Raw genomic sequence first — 16,023 nt, forward strand, 5'->3', positions numbered from 1 at the left:
TGGAAATAATTCAAATGAAGGCGTTGAGAACATGACGGCGACATCATCGTTTTCTACCACGCGGGTATTATATTTATCATGATATTAACATTTTTTATCATTGTGTTACAATTTGTTACCAAAGTTTTTTTAATAGGTATTTAACTCTCGTGATGAGTTGATGGAGTGGGTGAAAAACATTGCATTCTCTCTAGGTTATGTCATCGAAGATCAAAGGCAAAAAATGGCGTAGTGTCTTATATCACACTTATTTGTGATCGTGGTCGTGAATACGAAAGCAAAGCAACAATTAAAAATTCTGGAACCAAAAAAATCAATTGTAACTTTCAATTGGTAGGTTCGTATATCAAAAAATATGACGGTTGGACCCTCAGGGTGATATGTGATCAACATAATCATCCACCTGCACAATATATGGAGGGACATGCTTTTGCTAGGCGGTTGAAAAAACACGAGAACCAATTGGTGGCTGACTTGACAAATATGAATGTTACACCACATGACATACTCTCAATAATAAAGGAGCGCGACGAGAATAATGTTTCTACACTAAAAACCATATACAATGAGCGTCTCAAGCTTCGCTCGTCCCGGAATTACGGAAAAACTCCAATGCAGGTTAGTATATCCAACAAGTAGTATTTTAAATTTAATTTATATATTTAATTTTTTATTAATTAACAGTATTTAAATGTAGGTTCTAATGGAAATTTTGAACGAGAAACATTTTGTTACGGATTTCTCCGTAAACAGTATTTCAAATGAATTGGAAAATCTTTTCTTCATTCATCCACGGTCGTTGAATATACGGAAGGCATTTCCACACGTTTTGATTATAGATGCAACATACAAGACCAACAAATGTGGTATGCCTTTTGTTCAGATTGTTGGCACAACTTCAACCAATAAGACATTTAGCATAGCTCTTGCATTTATCGTTAATGAAAAGCAGAACTATAATTGGATGTTAACGTGTCTAAAGTCCACACTAGACAAGTGCATGCACCCACGCGTTATAGCCACAGACAGGGAATTGGCACTGATGAACGCATGTCAACAAGTTTTCCCCGGTGACACTCGGTTACTGTAACGCCCGTGTTTCTGGGCTAGGCATTAATGTTGATGTAATAGTCTAGGTTAACCTTTGTAACTCATTTTGAAATAATAAGAATGTATTATTTGAGTATTATGTGATTTATGCCTAATTGTTGTGACTTAATTGAATTAAGGGTAATTTAAGCGTTAAAAATAAAATGTTAGATAAACCCGATATCGATACATGAAGTTGTAGTGGTCATGGCAAGGTTTCCGAATATATAAACAATGCCGAAATCCGAGTTATAACGAAGAAGTTATGACCTGTCGAAGTTTCGCGACAGAACCAGCACGATGTTATATGACGTAAAATACAAATTTAAGATAGAGCGATATTTAGCCTTAGTGATCTAAACGAAAGTCGTAGAATACATTAAACCGAGAGCGTGCATAAAAAAATGTCTAAATCTGACTTCGTATAAGGAAGTTATGATTTTTCTAAAGTTTTGACTTAGCGGTATGCAGCCCGAAACTCGAATATGAGATCAAGTGATTTTTAGCCGAAACAATCTAAACGAGAATCGAAGATGTCGTCGATAGTAGTCCAACGGAAGAAATACAGACGAAAACGGACGTCAGATGAAGAAGTTATGATTTTATAACGGATTTTCCTGTCCCGGCCTACTAAAAATAATATAATAAAAATAAAGTCAAAATTATCCAACGGAGTCTAAATGAAAGTTGTAGATCTTAGTCTCACCTACGCGTGGATATAAAGAACGTCGAAAACGGAGCTCGTATGAGGTAGATATGATTTTCTGAAGTTTTTAAATAACTAAAATATATAAATTTAATTATTTATTCGGATAATATCCGAAGAGCTGACTCACCTGATCTGATCCGAAGGGTACGCCCAACGTACTAGGTGTACGCCCCGCATACATGTCGACACCGAAGTACGCCCTGCGTACGAGGAAGTTACGCTCAGCGTACGGCTGCATTGTGCGGTCCGAAGAAGAGCCACGTTCCACCACCGAGACTTCGCCACCTGGCACCTTATCCGAAGTACGCCCAGTATAGTCTGAGGTCTCGCTGCTATAAATAAAAGGCCGAGGCTGCCGATCTTTTTTGCTCAAAATCTTTCTCTCTCTCCCATATTTCCTCGTTTTGCGTGCAAGAAATACCCCCGAAGCCTCGGTATTATTCCCGAGACCCGAAGCATGTCCCGAAGCCCCGAAGATCCCGAGAAGTAAAGTTTCCGAGCCGAAACTCTGCCCGCGAAAAGCCCGGTTTTCAAGAAAACATCCCGGTTTTATCGGAAACGATTGTTTCAAGAGACGAGGTGTTGTCCGATCATCGTCTTATCAAGTGAGTGTATATTCGTTTTCTTCTAACACATAGATATGAAGTATTCTTTATAAAATACGTGCTATGTGTTTATATATTATTTGAACTAGTTGTTGAATGGATGTTATGTACAGGTTTTAAGCTGTATATAAATGTATATATTTTATCTACTAATATGTTGGGTAGAACATGGGTAGACAGTTGGTGTGTGATAAAATAAAATGATGAGAGGCCTCGATGTTGTTGTTGATCTAGTCATCTAGCGGAGTATGGATGACGACCACATACTCTTTCTAGACAGTCCAGTGGAACGCTAGCAGGCTCATAACCTGTAGGTGTTGTGAACGATGTGTTCACCGGTGTACTCTATCCCCCTCATGGTTGCCTTTAGGACATCTATTGTCAAGGAAACCCCTTTGCAGTAATGTCCGTCCCGATGAAAATCCTAGATTAGGTCCCTTGTAATAGTTGTTGTCATAGGGACGTAAAGTGAGGATAACGGGAATGGGTAATCGGGTTATTGTTGGATGACGAACTAAATATAATTATTTATTGTGGGTTGAAAACCCTATATGCTCACCAGGCTCCCAAGCCTGACCCACTCAGTTTTTCTTTGTATTACAGGTAGTGGCACGAGAGCATAAGTTGGATGACAGTGTCAAGATATTTTTGGATTATAGACCAGTAGTTATATGTAACTGTTGTAAGGTCTATTTTGTATTATTTATGCTTTTGGTCTGTATCGGAACATGACATCCCGAGGTTTTGTTATATAATGAAAATACATTTCTTTAAGAAATGCTTTGATAAATTTTATCTTATAATGTTTTGTTTTGGGAACAAATTCCGCAACCCTTTTTAATCAAAGGATTTACTCTGAAATTATTTTAAAAGCATAAATTAAATCGGTCTTTTCTAGCCGTGATTTTGGGGATGTCACAGTTGGTATCAGAGCATTAGTTTAAGTGAACTAGGAATTTGTAGGATTTCTAGACTTAAACTTAAAATGCTAAGTAAAGATTGTGAGATGAGTGTCTGTTATATTTTAGACACGAGCACTAGTTTATTTTAGGAAAGTTGCCTAAAATGCTTTTATGTGCTAAATGTTATATGTTTGCCATATATTATATTATTGTTCGGATCTATGGTTTGTTGCCAACCGGATCTGGAAACCTTATGTGTTTAGGATTCTAAGCGTATGACGACGGTATTAGAACTAGCATGTAAACATTTCGGAGTGATAAGGATGATTTGGTTATCTATCGTGATTGAGGATCTAAATTCACCTTGTTCGGTGTGTAGATCAACGATGGCAAGAACAAGAAATGGCGTTGGAAACGCAGACGAAAACAGGAATCAACGGCCTCAACTACCAGTGATTGAACAAATACATGTTGTAGCAGCAGCACCCGAGCCAATGACAATGGCTGGTGTACAATTGATGATTCAGACGATGTTGGATCGTCAGATGGAAGAAACTAGACGTCTGCTTCAACAGAATCGTGAAGAACCTTCGATGCCGATTGTTCAGCCCGAATTTAGTGAAGGGCAGTCGGAAGGAGGTAACTTCAGTGGGACTGTTGGACAAGCCAACCCACCGATTGTTAGACAAAACAATCGTGATGGAGGAAATGATGGAAGAGAATGTAAGTACAAGGATTTCATGGCATCCAAGCCACCATGTCTATTCGGAAGCCCGACGCCGGTGCAAGTTATGGACTGGATCTCCGAAATGGAGACAATGTTTGAAAGTTGCGAATGCAGCAACAGGCAGAAGACCGCTCTTGCGATCCCTTTGATGAAATCTGGCATGTTGAGTTGGTGGAAGCTGTTAGCTGACTCAATGCCCAAGGGAGAAGCGAGCAAAATGCCTTGGGAAGACTTTGTGGAACAACTGAAACTGCAATACTGCTCCGAGCAGGACCTTCTGAAAATCAATAATGAGTTTCAGAATTTGAAGAAGGGAAAAATGAGCGTTACCGAATACGCTGCAAGTTTCACAGAAAAGATGAAGCTTATCCCATACCTAGTTCCAACAGAACTCTCAAAGGTCAATAAGTTTTCCCTCGGATTACCAGTGGATTTTGGTCCAATGGTTAAGCAAGCAACCACATTGAAAGCCGCCATCTAGGTTGCTAAGAATGTTGAGACTCAGATCAAGGAGAAGGGTCTGGAGAGATCAGGGGTTGGTGAGAAGAGGAAGTTTGATGGGCCTTCAAGGTCCAACAAGAAAAATAAATTCTCGAAATCTGGTTCAAGAGGAGGAAGAGGAGGTGAGGCGAAATGGTACGACAAATACAAGAAGAAGCATCATGGGAAATGTGATGGGGAAGTCACATGCTTCAAATGTGGAAAGCCAGGGCACTATGCCAATGAATGCACCCTCGCCAAGAAAGTTTGTTATGGGTGTGGGGAGGAGGGGCACATCTCGAGGGATTGTCCTAAAAAGAAGGAGGCAAAAAGACCCAATATTCCACCAAAGCCGAAGGCGAGAGCCTTTCAGATGACACTGGAAGCTGCTAAAAAAGAAGCCGATGTCGCTTTAGGTACCTTTCTCGTAAACAAATTGCCTGCCCAAATTTTATTTGATTTTGGAGCCAACTACTCCTTTATTTCGCATGAATTTTGTAGAAAACTAGCTTTGCCTGTCGATAGACTAGATAATGCTTTATTAGTCGAAGTTGCTAGTGGCAAGTTTGTACCTGTTAGCCATTGTATGAAAAACATCTTAATTGATTTGAATGGGAATAAGTTCCACGAAGAATTATTGCCTATTGAGCTAAATGGTTTCGACATCGTGCTGGGAATGGATTGGCTTAGCGCCAATGATGCCGAAATATTGTGCCGGAAGAAGATAGTAAAAGTAAACCCGCCAGGGAAGGAGTCATTTATGGTGTATGGGGACAAACACAGGGTAAATTCTGGAATCATTTCTCTAATGAAAGCCAGAAAGTGTTTGGCCAAAGGATGTACATCATATTTGGCATTCGTGATTGACGCAAAGAAGGAGAAAAAGGAGATGCAAAGCATTCCTGTCGTGTGTGAGTATCCGAAAGTATTTCCCGAATATCTTCCTGGATTACCGCCTGATCGACAAGTAGAATTCCGTATTGACTTGTTACCAGGAACGACGCCAATACCAAAGGTACCTTACCGATTAGCACCAACGGAGATGAAGGAGCTGATGATGCAACTTCAGGAGTTATTGGACAAAGGTTTCATAAGACCTAGTTCATCACCCCGGGGAGCTCCGGTGTTATTCGTGAAAAAGAAAGATGGGAGTATGAGAATGTGCATTGATTACAGAGAGCTGAATAAGGCAACGATAAAGAATAGATATCCATTGCCAATGATTGATGACCTATTCGATCAACTACAAGGTTCAAGTTATTTTTCAAAGATAGACCTAAGGTCAGGATATCATCAGCTGAAGGTGAGAGAGCAGGATATCGAGAAGACTGCATTCAGAACACGATATGGACACTACGAGTTTTTGGTTATGTCGTTTGGACTAACCAATGCTCCAGCAACATTCATGGATTTAATGAACAGGGTTTGTAATCTGTTCCTTGATAAATCTGTGATAGTGTTCATAGATGACATTCTGATTTACTCGAGAAGCCAAGAAGAGCATGGCCAACACTTGCGAGAAGTGTTAGAAGTATTGAAGAAGGAGAAGCTGTATTCTAAGTTCTCCAAATGTGATTTTTGGATTCAAGAAGTCCAATTCTTGGGTCACGTGGTCAACCAAGAAGGGATAATGGTTGATCCAGCAAAGATTGAAGCTGTGATGAAGTGGGAACAACCGAAAAGTCCCACGGAGATCCGAAGCTTTTTAGGATTAGCCGGATATTACCGAAGGTTTATCCAAGGCTTTTCTTCGATCGCTACTCCACTAACATCTTTGACCCACAAGGTAGCTACTTATGCTTGGAGTGATAAACACAAAGAAGCATTCGAGTTGCTAAAGAAGAAGCTATGTGAAGCACTGATTCTTTCTATACCCGATGGAGTTGAAGACTTCGCTGTCTATAGCGATGCATCTGGTGTTGGGTTGGGTTGTGTTTTGACCCAAAGAGAAAAGGTGATAGCATATGTGTCTCAACAGCTGAAAGAGCATGAAAAGAACTACCCCACTCATGATTTGGAGTTGGCAGCGGTAGTATTTGCTCTAAAGATATGGAGGCATTACCTCTATGGCTCGAAGTGCAAACTTTTCACTGATCATAAGAGTCTCCAATATCTCTTTAATCAGAAGGAATTAAATATGAGGCAACGACGCTGGCTAGAATTACTTAAGGACTACGACTGTGAGATACTTTACCACCCCGGTAAAGCAAATGTTGTTGCTGATGCTCTCAGTTGGAAAGTCAATCTTGAAAGAAAAAGGCCAAGAGCGTTGAGAATAGAAGTTGTCTCGACAATTGTGTAGAGTATAAAGAAAGCTCAAGAAGAAGCTTCAGAGAAGAATGATCGAAAAGAGGAACGTTTGGGCAAAACGTTAGTGTTCGGTACAAACAGTCACGGACTGAAGGTATTCCAAGATCGTATTTGGGTACCTAATTCAGGAGGAATAAGAGATCTTCTGATGGAAGAAGCTCACAAAACCATGTACTCAATTCATCCCGGTACCACTAAAATGTATAGGGACCTAAAACCCTATTACTGGTGGCCGACGATGAAGATTGACATTGCGAAGTATGTGGCGGAGTGTGTGACATGTGCGAGAGTCAAGGCACAACATCAGAAACCATATGAGAGTTTAGAACCTTTACCTGTGTCGATGGGTAAGTTGGAAGACATTGCCATGGATTTTGTCACTAAACTGCCCAGGACAAAGAATGGTCACGACATGATTTGGGTGGTCGTTGATCGCTTCACTAAGAGTGCGCACTTCATAGCAGCCAATGAGAGATGGTCTATCGATAAGCTTGCAAATTCTTACGTGAAGGAAATTGTGAGGCTTCACTGTGTTCTGTTAACGATTGTATCAGATCGTGACAGCCGTTTCACCTCGCGATTTTTGCAAAGTCTACAAGAGGAATTGGGTACAAAGTTGTGTTTGAGTACAGCTTACCATCCACAGACTGATGGTCAGAGCGAACGAACGATACAAACACTTGAAGATATGCTGAGAGCATGTACCCTGAAATTCCAAGGTAACTGGGATGAACATTTACCTTTGGTAGAATTTTCCTACAATAATAGTTTCCACTCGAGCATAAAGATGACACCTTATCAAGCTTTGTATGGACAGAAGTGTCGTACGCCGTCTTGTTGGCTTGAGGCTGGGGAAAAGCAGTTTATGGGACCGGAGATAGTCCATCAAACTGCTGAAAAGTTGAAAATAATTAAGGAGAGAATGTTAGCAGCTCAAGATCGTCAAAAGAGCTATGCTGACAAGAAAAGACGACCGATGACTTTTGAAGTTGGAGATTCGGTTTTGCTTAAAGTCTCGTCGTGGAAGGGACTTATAAGATTTGGTAAAAGGGGAAAGTTAAGTCCAAGGTTTATTGGACCGTTTAAAGTTCTTCAGAGGATTGGGAACCAAGCTTACAAGCTCGAATTACCCGAAGAACTGAATGGAATTCATAACACTTTCCATTTGTGTTATTTGAGGAAGTTCACGGGAGAAGTTCCCGATATAATTCCAATTTCTGAGTTAAGAATTGATGAGAACAAAAGGTTAATTGAAGAACCAGATGCAATCGTTGACCGAAAGACTAAGAAGTTGCGACGCAAGATGGTCGAATTGGTGCTTGTCCGTTGGAAACATACGAATGGGCCAAATCTCACCTGGGAAACGGAGAGTGACATGATGAGTCGCTATCCGCATTTGTTTGTTGATGTGTGATTCCGGGGACGGAATAATTCTAAGGTGGAGAGAATTGTAACGCCCGTGTTTCTGGGCTAGGCATTAATGTTGATGTAATTAGGGATGGCAAAAAACCCCATACCCGATGGGGAAGCCTAAACCCGCACCCGTTTTGACTGGGGAATCCTCGAGTTGACCGGGGATGGGGACAGGGATGGGAAATCCCCGAATAAAAAAGTGGGGATGGGGATGGGGATACCCCTAATGCCCAACCCTGTACCCGCCCCCGATATATATTAATATATAAAAATAATAAAAAACATATATTTACAATACAATTTACAATACATAAAATTTGATCCAAGTAACATAACTCATTAGCAATTACTTGGTTGAAATTATACTTTTTTTTTTCTTTTATCTAATTTAAACTCATGTATAATTTTTTTCTATCTGGTTTATCTTTTTTGCCTCAAATATCACTATGATAATTTTTTTTTTACTTTATTTTTCATGTATTTATTTAAATTTGGTAGAAAATTAGTTTATATTTTTTATGCAATCTATGAATATTTTTATATTTTTGTAAATTCTTTAAACTTATGCTGGTAAAATTGAAATTTAGAGTTTTTCTTTATGTAAAAGTTGTCATATTATAAGAGGAAAAGAAATCCCCGATTCCCTACTAGGGATCCCCAGTCCCCGTTTGGGGTGGGGATAGGGGTTTATTTATATTCCCCGACGGGGACGGGGATGGGGATGAAGATTGCAATGAGAAATCAGGGATGGGGATGGGGATTGGGGTCCCATGTATTCCCCGCCCCCGTTGCCATCTCTAGATGTAATAGTCTAGGTTAACCTTTGTAACTCATTTTGAAATAATAAGAATGTATTATTTGAGTATTATGTGATTTATGCCTAATTATTGTGACTTAATTGAATTAAGGGTAATTTAAGCGTTAAAAATAAAATGTTAGATAAACCTGATATCGATACATGAAGTTGTAGTTGTCGTGGCAAGGTTTCCGAATATATAAAGAATGCCGAAATCCGAGTTATAACGAAGAAGTTATGACATGTCGAAGTTTCGCGACAGAACCGGCACGACGCTGTATGACGTAAAATACGAATTTAAGATAGAGCGATATTTAGCCTTAGTGATCTAAACGAAAGTCGTAGAATACATTAAACGAGAGCGTGCATAAAAAGAACGTCTAAATCTGACTTCGTATGAGGAAGTTATGATTTTTCTAAAGTTTCGACTTAGCGGTATGCAGCTCGAAACTCGAATATGAGATCAAGTGATTTTTAGCCGAAATAATCTAAACGAGAATCGAATATCTCGTCGATAGTAGTCCAACGGAAGAAATACAGACGAAAACGGACATCAGATGAAGAAGTTATGATTTTATAACGGAGTTTTCCTGTCCCGGTCTACTAAAAATAATATAATAAAAATAAATTCAAAATTAAACGACGTAGTCTAAATGAAAGTTGTAGATCTTAGTCTCAACTACGCGTGGATATAAAGAACGTCGAAAACGAAGCTCGTATGAGGAAGATATGATTTTTTGAAGTTTTTAAATAATTAAAATATATAAATTTAATTATTTATTCGGATAATATCCGAAGAGCTGACTCACCTGATCTAATACGAAGGGTACGCCCAACGTACTAGGTGTACGCCCTGCGTACATGTCGACACCGAAGTACGCCCTACGTACGAGGAAGTTACGCGCAGCGTACGGCTGCATTGTGCGGTCCGAAGAAGAGCCACGTTCCACCACCGAGACTTCGCCACCTGACACCTTATCCGAAGTACGCCCAGCGTAGGGGCTCGGTATGCCCAGCGTAGTCCGAGGTCTCGCTGCTATAAATAGAAGGCCGAGGCTGCTGATCTTTTTTGCTCAAAATCATTCTCTCTCTCTCTCCCATATTTCCTCGTTTTGCGTGCAAGAAATACCCCCGAAGCCTCGGTATTATTCCGAGACCCGAAGCAAGTCCCGAAGCCCCGAAGATCCCGAGAAGTAAAGTTTCCGAGCCAAAACTCTGCCCGCGAGAAGCCCGGTTTTCAAGAAAACATCCCGGTTTTATCGGAAACGATTGTTTCAAGAGACGAGGTGTTGTCCGATCATCGTCTTATCAAGTGAGTGTATATTCGTTTTCTTCTAACACATAGATATGAAGTATTCTTTATAAAATACGTGCTATGTGTTTATATATTATTTGAACTAGTTGTTGAATGAATGTTTTGTACAGGTTTTAAGCTGTATATAAATGTATATATTTTATCTACTAATATGTTGGGTAGAACATGGGTAGACAGTTGGTGTGTGATAAAATAAAATGATGAGAGGCCTCGATGTTGTTGTTGATCTAGTCACACTTATTTGTGATCGTGGTCGTGAATACGAAAGCAAAGCAACAATTAAAAATTCTGGAACCAAAAAAATCAATTGTAACTTTCAATTGGTAGGTTCGTATATCAAAAAATATGACGGTTGGACCCTCGGGGTGATATGTGATCAACATAATCATCCACCTGCACAATATATGGAGGGACATGCTTTTGCTAGGCGGTTGAAAAAACACGAGAACCAATTGGTGGCTGACTTGACAAATATGAATGTTACACCACATGACATACTCTCAATAATAAAGGAGCGCGACGAGAATAATGTTTCTACACTAAAAACCATATACAATGAGCGTCTCAAGCTTCGCTCGTCCCGGAATTACGGAAAAACTCCAATGCAGGTTAGTATATCCAACAAGTAGTATTTTAAATTTAATTTATATATTTAATTTTTTATTAATTAACAGTATTTAAATGTAGGTTCTAATGGAAATTTTGAACGAGAAACATTTTGTTACGGATTTCTCCGTAAACAGTATTTCAAATGAATTGGAAAATCTTTTCTTCATTCATCCACGGTCGTTGAATATATGGAAGGCATTTCCACACGTTTTGATTATAGATGCAACATACAAGACCAACAAATGTGGTATGCCTTTTGTTCAGATTGTTGGCACAACTTCAACCAACAAGACATTTAGCATAGCTCTTGCATTTATCGCTAATGAAAAGCAGAACTATAATTGGATGTTAACGTGTCTAAAGTCCACACTAGACAAGTGCATGCACCCACGCGTTATACCACAGACAGGGAATTGGCACTGATGAACGCATGTCAACAAGTTTTCCCCGGTGACACTCGGTTACTGTAACGCCCGTGTTTCTGGGCTAGGCATTAATGTTGATGTAATAGTCTAGGTTAACCTTTGTAACTCATTTTGAAATAATAAGAATGTATTATTTGAGTATTATGTGATTTATGCCTAATTGTTGTGACTTAATTGAATTAAGGGTAATTTAAGCGTTAAAAATAAAATGTTAGATAAACCCGATATCGATACATGAAGTTGTAGTGGTCATTGCAAGGTTTCCGAATATATAAACAATGCCGAAATCCGAGTTATAACGAAGAAGTTATGACATGTCGAAGTTTCGCGACAGAACCAGCACGATGTTATATGACGTAAAATACGAATTTAAGATAGAGCGATATTTAGCCTTAGTGATCTAAACGAAAGTCGTAGAATACATTAAACCGAGAGCGTGCATAAAAAAATGTCTAAATCTGACTTCGTATAAGGAAGTTATGATTTTTCTAAAGTTTTGACTTAGCGGTATGCAGCCCGAAACTCGAATATGAGATCAAGTGATTTTTAGCCGAAACAATCTAAACGAGAATCGAAGATGTCGTCGATAGTAGTCCAACGGAAGAAATACAGACGAAAACGGACGTCAGATGAAGAAGTTATGATTTTATAACGGATTTTCCTGTCCCGGCCTACTAAAAATAATATAATAAAAATAAAATCAAAATTATCCAACGGAGTCTAAATGAAAGTTGTAGATCTTAGTCTCACCTACGCGTGGATATAAAGAACGTCGAAAACGGAGCTCGTATGAAGTAGATATGATTTTCTGAAGTTTTTAAATAATTAAAATATATAAATTTAATTATTTATTCGGATAATATCCGAAGAGCTGACTCACCTGATCTGATCCGAAGGGTACGCCCAACGTACTAGGTGTACGCCCCGCGTACATGTCGACACCGAAGTACGTCCTGCGTACGAGGAAGTTACGCTCAGCGTACGGCTGCATTGTGCGGTCCGAAGAAGAGCCACGTTCCACCACCGAGACTTCGCCACCTGGCACCTTATCCGAAGTACGCCCAGTATAGTCTGAGGTCTCGCTGCTATAAATAAAAGGCCGAGGCTGCCGATCTTTTTTGCTCAAAATCTTTCTCTCTCTCCCATATTTCCTCGTTTTGCATGCAAGAAATACCCCCGAAGCCTCGGTATTATTCCCGAGACCCGAAGCAAGTCCCGAAGCCCCGAAGATCCCGAGAAGTAAAGTTTCCGAGCCGAAACTCTGCCCGCGAGAAGCCCGGTTTTCAAAAAAACATCCCGGTTTTATCGGAAACGATTGTTTCAAGAGACGAGGTGTTGTCCGATCATCGTCTTATCAAGTGAGTGTATATTCGTTTTCTTCTAACACATAGATATGAAGTATTCTTTATAAAATACGTGCTATGTGTTTATATATTATTTGAACTAGTTGTTGAATGGATGTTATGTACAGGTTTTAAGCTGTATATAAATGTATATATTTTATCTACTAATATGTTGGGTAGAACATGGGTAGACAGTTGGTGTGTGATAAAATAAAATGATGAGAGGCCTCGATGTTGTTGTTGATCTAGTCATCTAGCGGAGTATGGATGACGACCACATACTCTTTCTAGACAGTCCAGTGGAACGCTAGCAGGCTCATAACCTGTAGGTGTTGTGAACGATGTGTTCACCGGTGTACTCTATCCCCCTCATAGTTGCCTTTAGGACATCTATTGTCAAGGAAACCCCTTTGCAGTAATGTCCGTCCCGATGAAAATCCTAGATTAGGTCCCTTGTAATAGTTGTTGTCATAGGGACGTAAAGTGAGGATAACGGGAATGGGTAATCGGGTTATTGTTGGATGACGAACTAAATATAATTATTTATTGTGGGTTGAAAACCCTATATGCTCACCAGGCTCCCAAGCCTGACCCACTCAGTTTTTCTTTGTATTACAGGTAGTGGCACGAGAGCATAAGTTGGATGACATTGTCAAGATATTTTTGGATTATAGACCAGTAGTTATATGTAACTGTTGTAAGGTCTATTTTGTATTGTTTATGCTTTTGGTCTGTATCGGAACATGACATCCCGAGGTTTTGTTATATAATGAAAATACATTTCTTTAAGAAATGTTTTGATAAATTTTATCTTATAATATTTTGTTTTGGGAACAAATTCCGCAACCCTTTTTAATCAAAGGATTTACTCTGAAATTATTTTAAAAGCATAAATTAAATCGGTCTTTTCTGGCCGTGATTTTGGGTATGTCACTGTTACTTTGTAGATGGCACATTACTGAAAATGTTAGAAAGCGTTAGAGGAGAAGATTCAAGATAGACGATGAGTGGAAAGCCTTTCGTATAATGTGGACTGTACTTGTTGACTCTCCAACATGGATAGTGTACAATGAAAACTACAAAACACTCCAATCGATGTTGAGAAAATATCAAGGTACAAATCTTATTATTTTCTAACTAATTATTTATGATTTTAGATTATTTTTATAGATAAATAACATTTTATATAATTGCAGATGTTTTAAATTATCTGGATGAAGTTTGGTTAAACAAATATAAGAAAATGTTTGTCTCAGTCTGGATCGATCAACATTTCAACTTTGGACAACGAACTACAAATAGAGTTGAGAGCACACATTCAAATCTAAAGAAGTACTTGGATGGCACAAATTCTTCTCTTGATAATTTTATCGGTTGTCTTAATCAATTTTGAGGTCTCAACTTCCATCGATACATGATAGTCTTGAAAAGAGTATAATTGTTCGTAAACAGGAACACGACTTGCCATGTTTTAGATTATTGTGGGGTTCAGTGTCACATGAAGCTCTCGATAAACTAGTTGGGGAACTTTATCGGTTGAGTGAAAATCAAATTGACTCATCAAACTGTGGTTGTAAACTACAACATAGTTGTGGCTTACCATGTGCTTGCATGTTATTAGTTTACTTGAACTCGGGTGAGTATATTCAAGAAGTATTTTTTTAAAATTTAATTAATATATTGAATTTTTATATATTAATGGTATTTCAATACAGGTGAGTGTATTCCATTAGAATCGATAGATATATTCTGGAGAAAGCTTGATTTATCAGAGTCAATTTCTGTAGTTAATGAGGATATTCGTTGTGAGGATAGGGATGTCAAAAAGTCTCGTGGGACCCCGTTCCCGTGGGGGCCCCGTCCCGTTTAGGGGAATTTTTTTAAAAAAATCGGGGGCGGGGACGGGGGCGGGGGCAATGTTAACTCCCGTTTTAATATTGGGGGCGGGGGCGGGGGTGGGCAATCCCGTCTCGAAACCCCCATGGGGACCTCGTTAATAAATTATGCATATATTTACATATATTAATTATATAAATATCATAAAAAATAACATGATTTTGAGCTTCCAAAATTCATCAAAAAACATGTTTTTAAGTTGTTAGTATAATATTTTTAAGATGCCATAACTTTTTTATTTTTAACATGTAAAATTATGCTATAAATAATTATTCGTTACCTAATAAATAACTTCTTTTAGCCCAAAAAAAGGCATCCCAAAATCAATCGGGGGCGGGGGCGGGGGTAATAAAGGGAATTCGGGGGCGGGGACGGGGGTAAAAAGGCTAAACATTTCGAGGGCGGGGGCGGGGACGGGGACGGGGGAATGGGGAAATTGCGGGGGCAGGGGCGGGGGATGCACTCCCCGTCCCGTTTGCCCCCGTTGACATCCCTATGTGAGGATGATTTAGAAATGATTAAAGAAAACTTCTATTAACAGTCAAAAGCAGGAAAAAAAGTATGATAAGAAGGCTAAGAGATATTTTCCTACCAAGTAAAACACGCATTAAGGAACCCGCAATTCAAAAAAATACTCGTGACGACCAAACTTGAAGAAACAACAACAAAAACGAGTTGATTCTACAAATCAAGCTCTCAGAAGACGTAGTTATTCAACCACATCAAAATATGATGGATTGAATTCATCATGGATGAACAAGGAACCGGCAAGACATAGTTCATATGTAACCGCAATTCCAAACATGAATGAAGCAATTCCAGAATTTGATGAAGCAATTCCAGACATGAATGAAGCAATTCCAGAATTTGATGAAGCAATTCCAGACATGAATGAAGCAATTCCAGACTTAAATGAATTTATGGATTTGAACCAAGAGCCTGACTCATGCTACATTCATCCATTAATGGATGAGATTCCACTCGTGTTTCATCCATACGTCTCACGTATACAAAATGTTGAGGGTGATGGACATTGCGGATTTCGAGCACTATCTTATTGTCTCGGGTATGGCGAAGATCAATGGCTCTACGTTCGAAAACAACTAGTACACGAGTTACAGAGTGCATTCGATGTATATGCTACGGTTTTCACAGATGGAATCCATGAATTGTAGAATTCATTGTATTTCTTCGGACCGAGTGCACCAACGGAACATTGGATGCTTATGCCTGAAACAGGTATTCTGATTGCTAACAGGTTTGGTGTGGTCCTTACTTTCTTAACCAATCGTGGTTCCTTAACTTTCTTTCCTCTTTGGAAAGGCCCGAAAGAATTTTTGGACCATCGGATTATTACAATTTCACTTATACGTGGTCCTCATTATGTTATGGTACAATTAAAAG

The 16,023-nt window shown here is 39.2% G+C and overlaps 2 protein-coding genes across 2 annotated transcripts; both read left to right on the top strand.

The window, feature by feature from the left end:
• The first annotated feature begins 414 nt into the window (after positions 1–414).
• LOC145104235 (protein FAR1-RELATED SEQUENCE 6-like) lies at positions 415–1,090 on the top strand. The gene is made up of 2 exons (XM_079041505.1): positions 415–618; positions 698–1,090. Exons 1-2 carry the CDS (start codon positions 415–417, stop codon positions 1,088–1,090), a joined length of 597 nt encoding a protein of 198 aa, XP_078897631.1.
• Positions 1,091–10,750: 9,660 nt separating this feature from the next.
• Positions 10,751–11,378, top strand: LOC145104236 (PKS-NRPS hybrid synthetase cheA-like). Its single transcript, XM_079041506.1, has 2 exons — positions 10,751–10,954; positions 11,034–11,378. Exons 1-2 carry the CDS (start codon positions 10,751–10,753, stop codon positions 11,376–11,378), a joined length of 549 nt encoding a protein of 182 aa, XP_078897632.1.
• The last annotated feature ends 4,645 nt before the right edge of the window (positions 11,379–16,023 follow it).

This window comes from Lactuca virosa, chromosome 4 (genome assembly GCF_052849685.1).
Source record: "Lactuca virosa cultivar CGN04683 chromosome 4, Lactuca_virosa_CGN04683_v6, whole genome shotgun sequence".
Classification (NCBI taxonomy): domain Eukaryota; kingdom Viridiplantae; phylum Streptophyta; class Magnoliopsida; order Asterales; family Asteraceae; genus Lactuca; species Lactuca virosa.

What these genes read in the sequence shown, in the direction of transcription:
- LOC145104236 (XM_079041506.1), top strand. Translation starts at nt 10,751, where the DNA reads ATGGAGGGACATGCTTTTGCTAGGCGGTTGAAAAAACACGAGAACCAA. An exon ending in ACGGAAAAACTCCAATGCAG is followed by an intron (nt 10,955 to 11,033) that starts GTTAGTATATCC and finishes ATTTAAATGTAG; the next exon opens with GTTCTAATGGAAATTTTGAA.
- LOC145104235 (XM_079041505.1), top strand. Translation starts at nt 415, where the DNA reads ATGGAGGGACATGCTTTTGCTAGGCGGTTGAAAAAACACGAGAACCAA. An exon ending in ACGGAAAAACTCCAATGCAG is followed by an intron (nt 619 to 697) that starts GTTAGTATATCC and finishes ATTTAAATGTAG; the next exon opens with GTTCTAATGGAAATTTTGAA.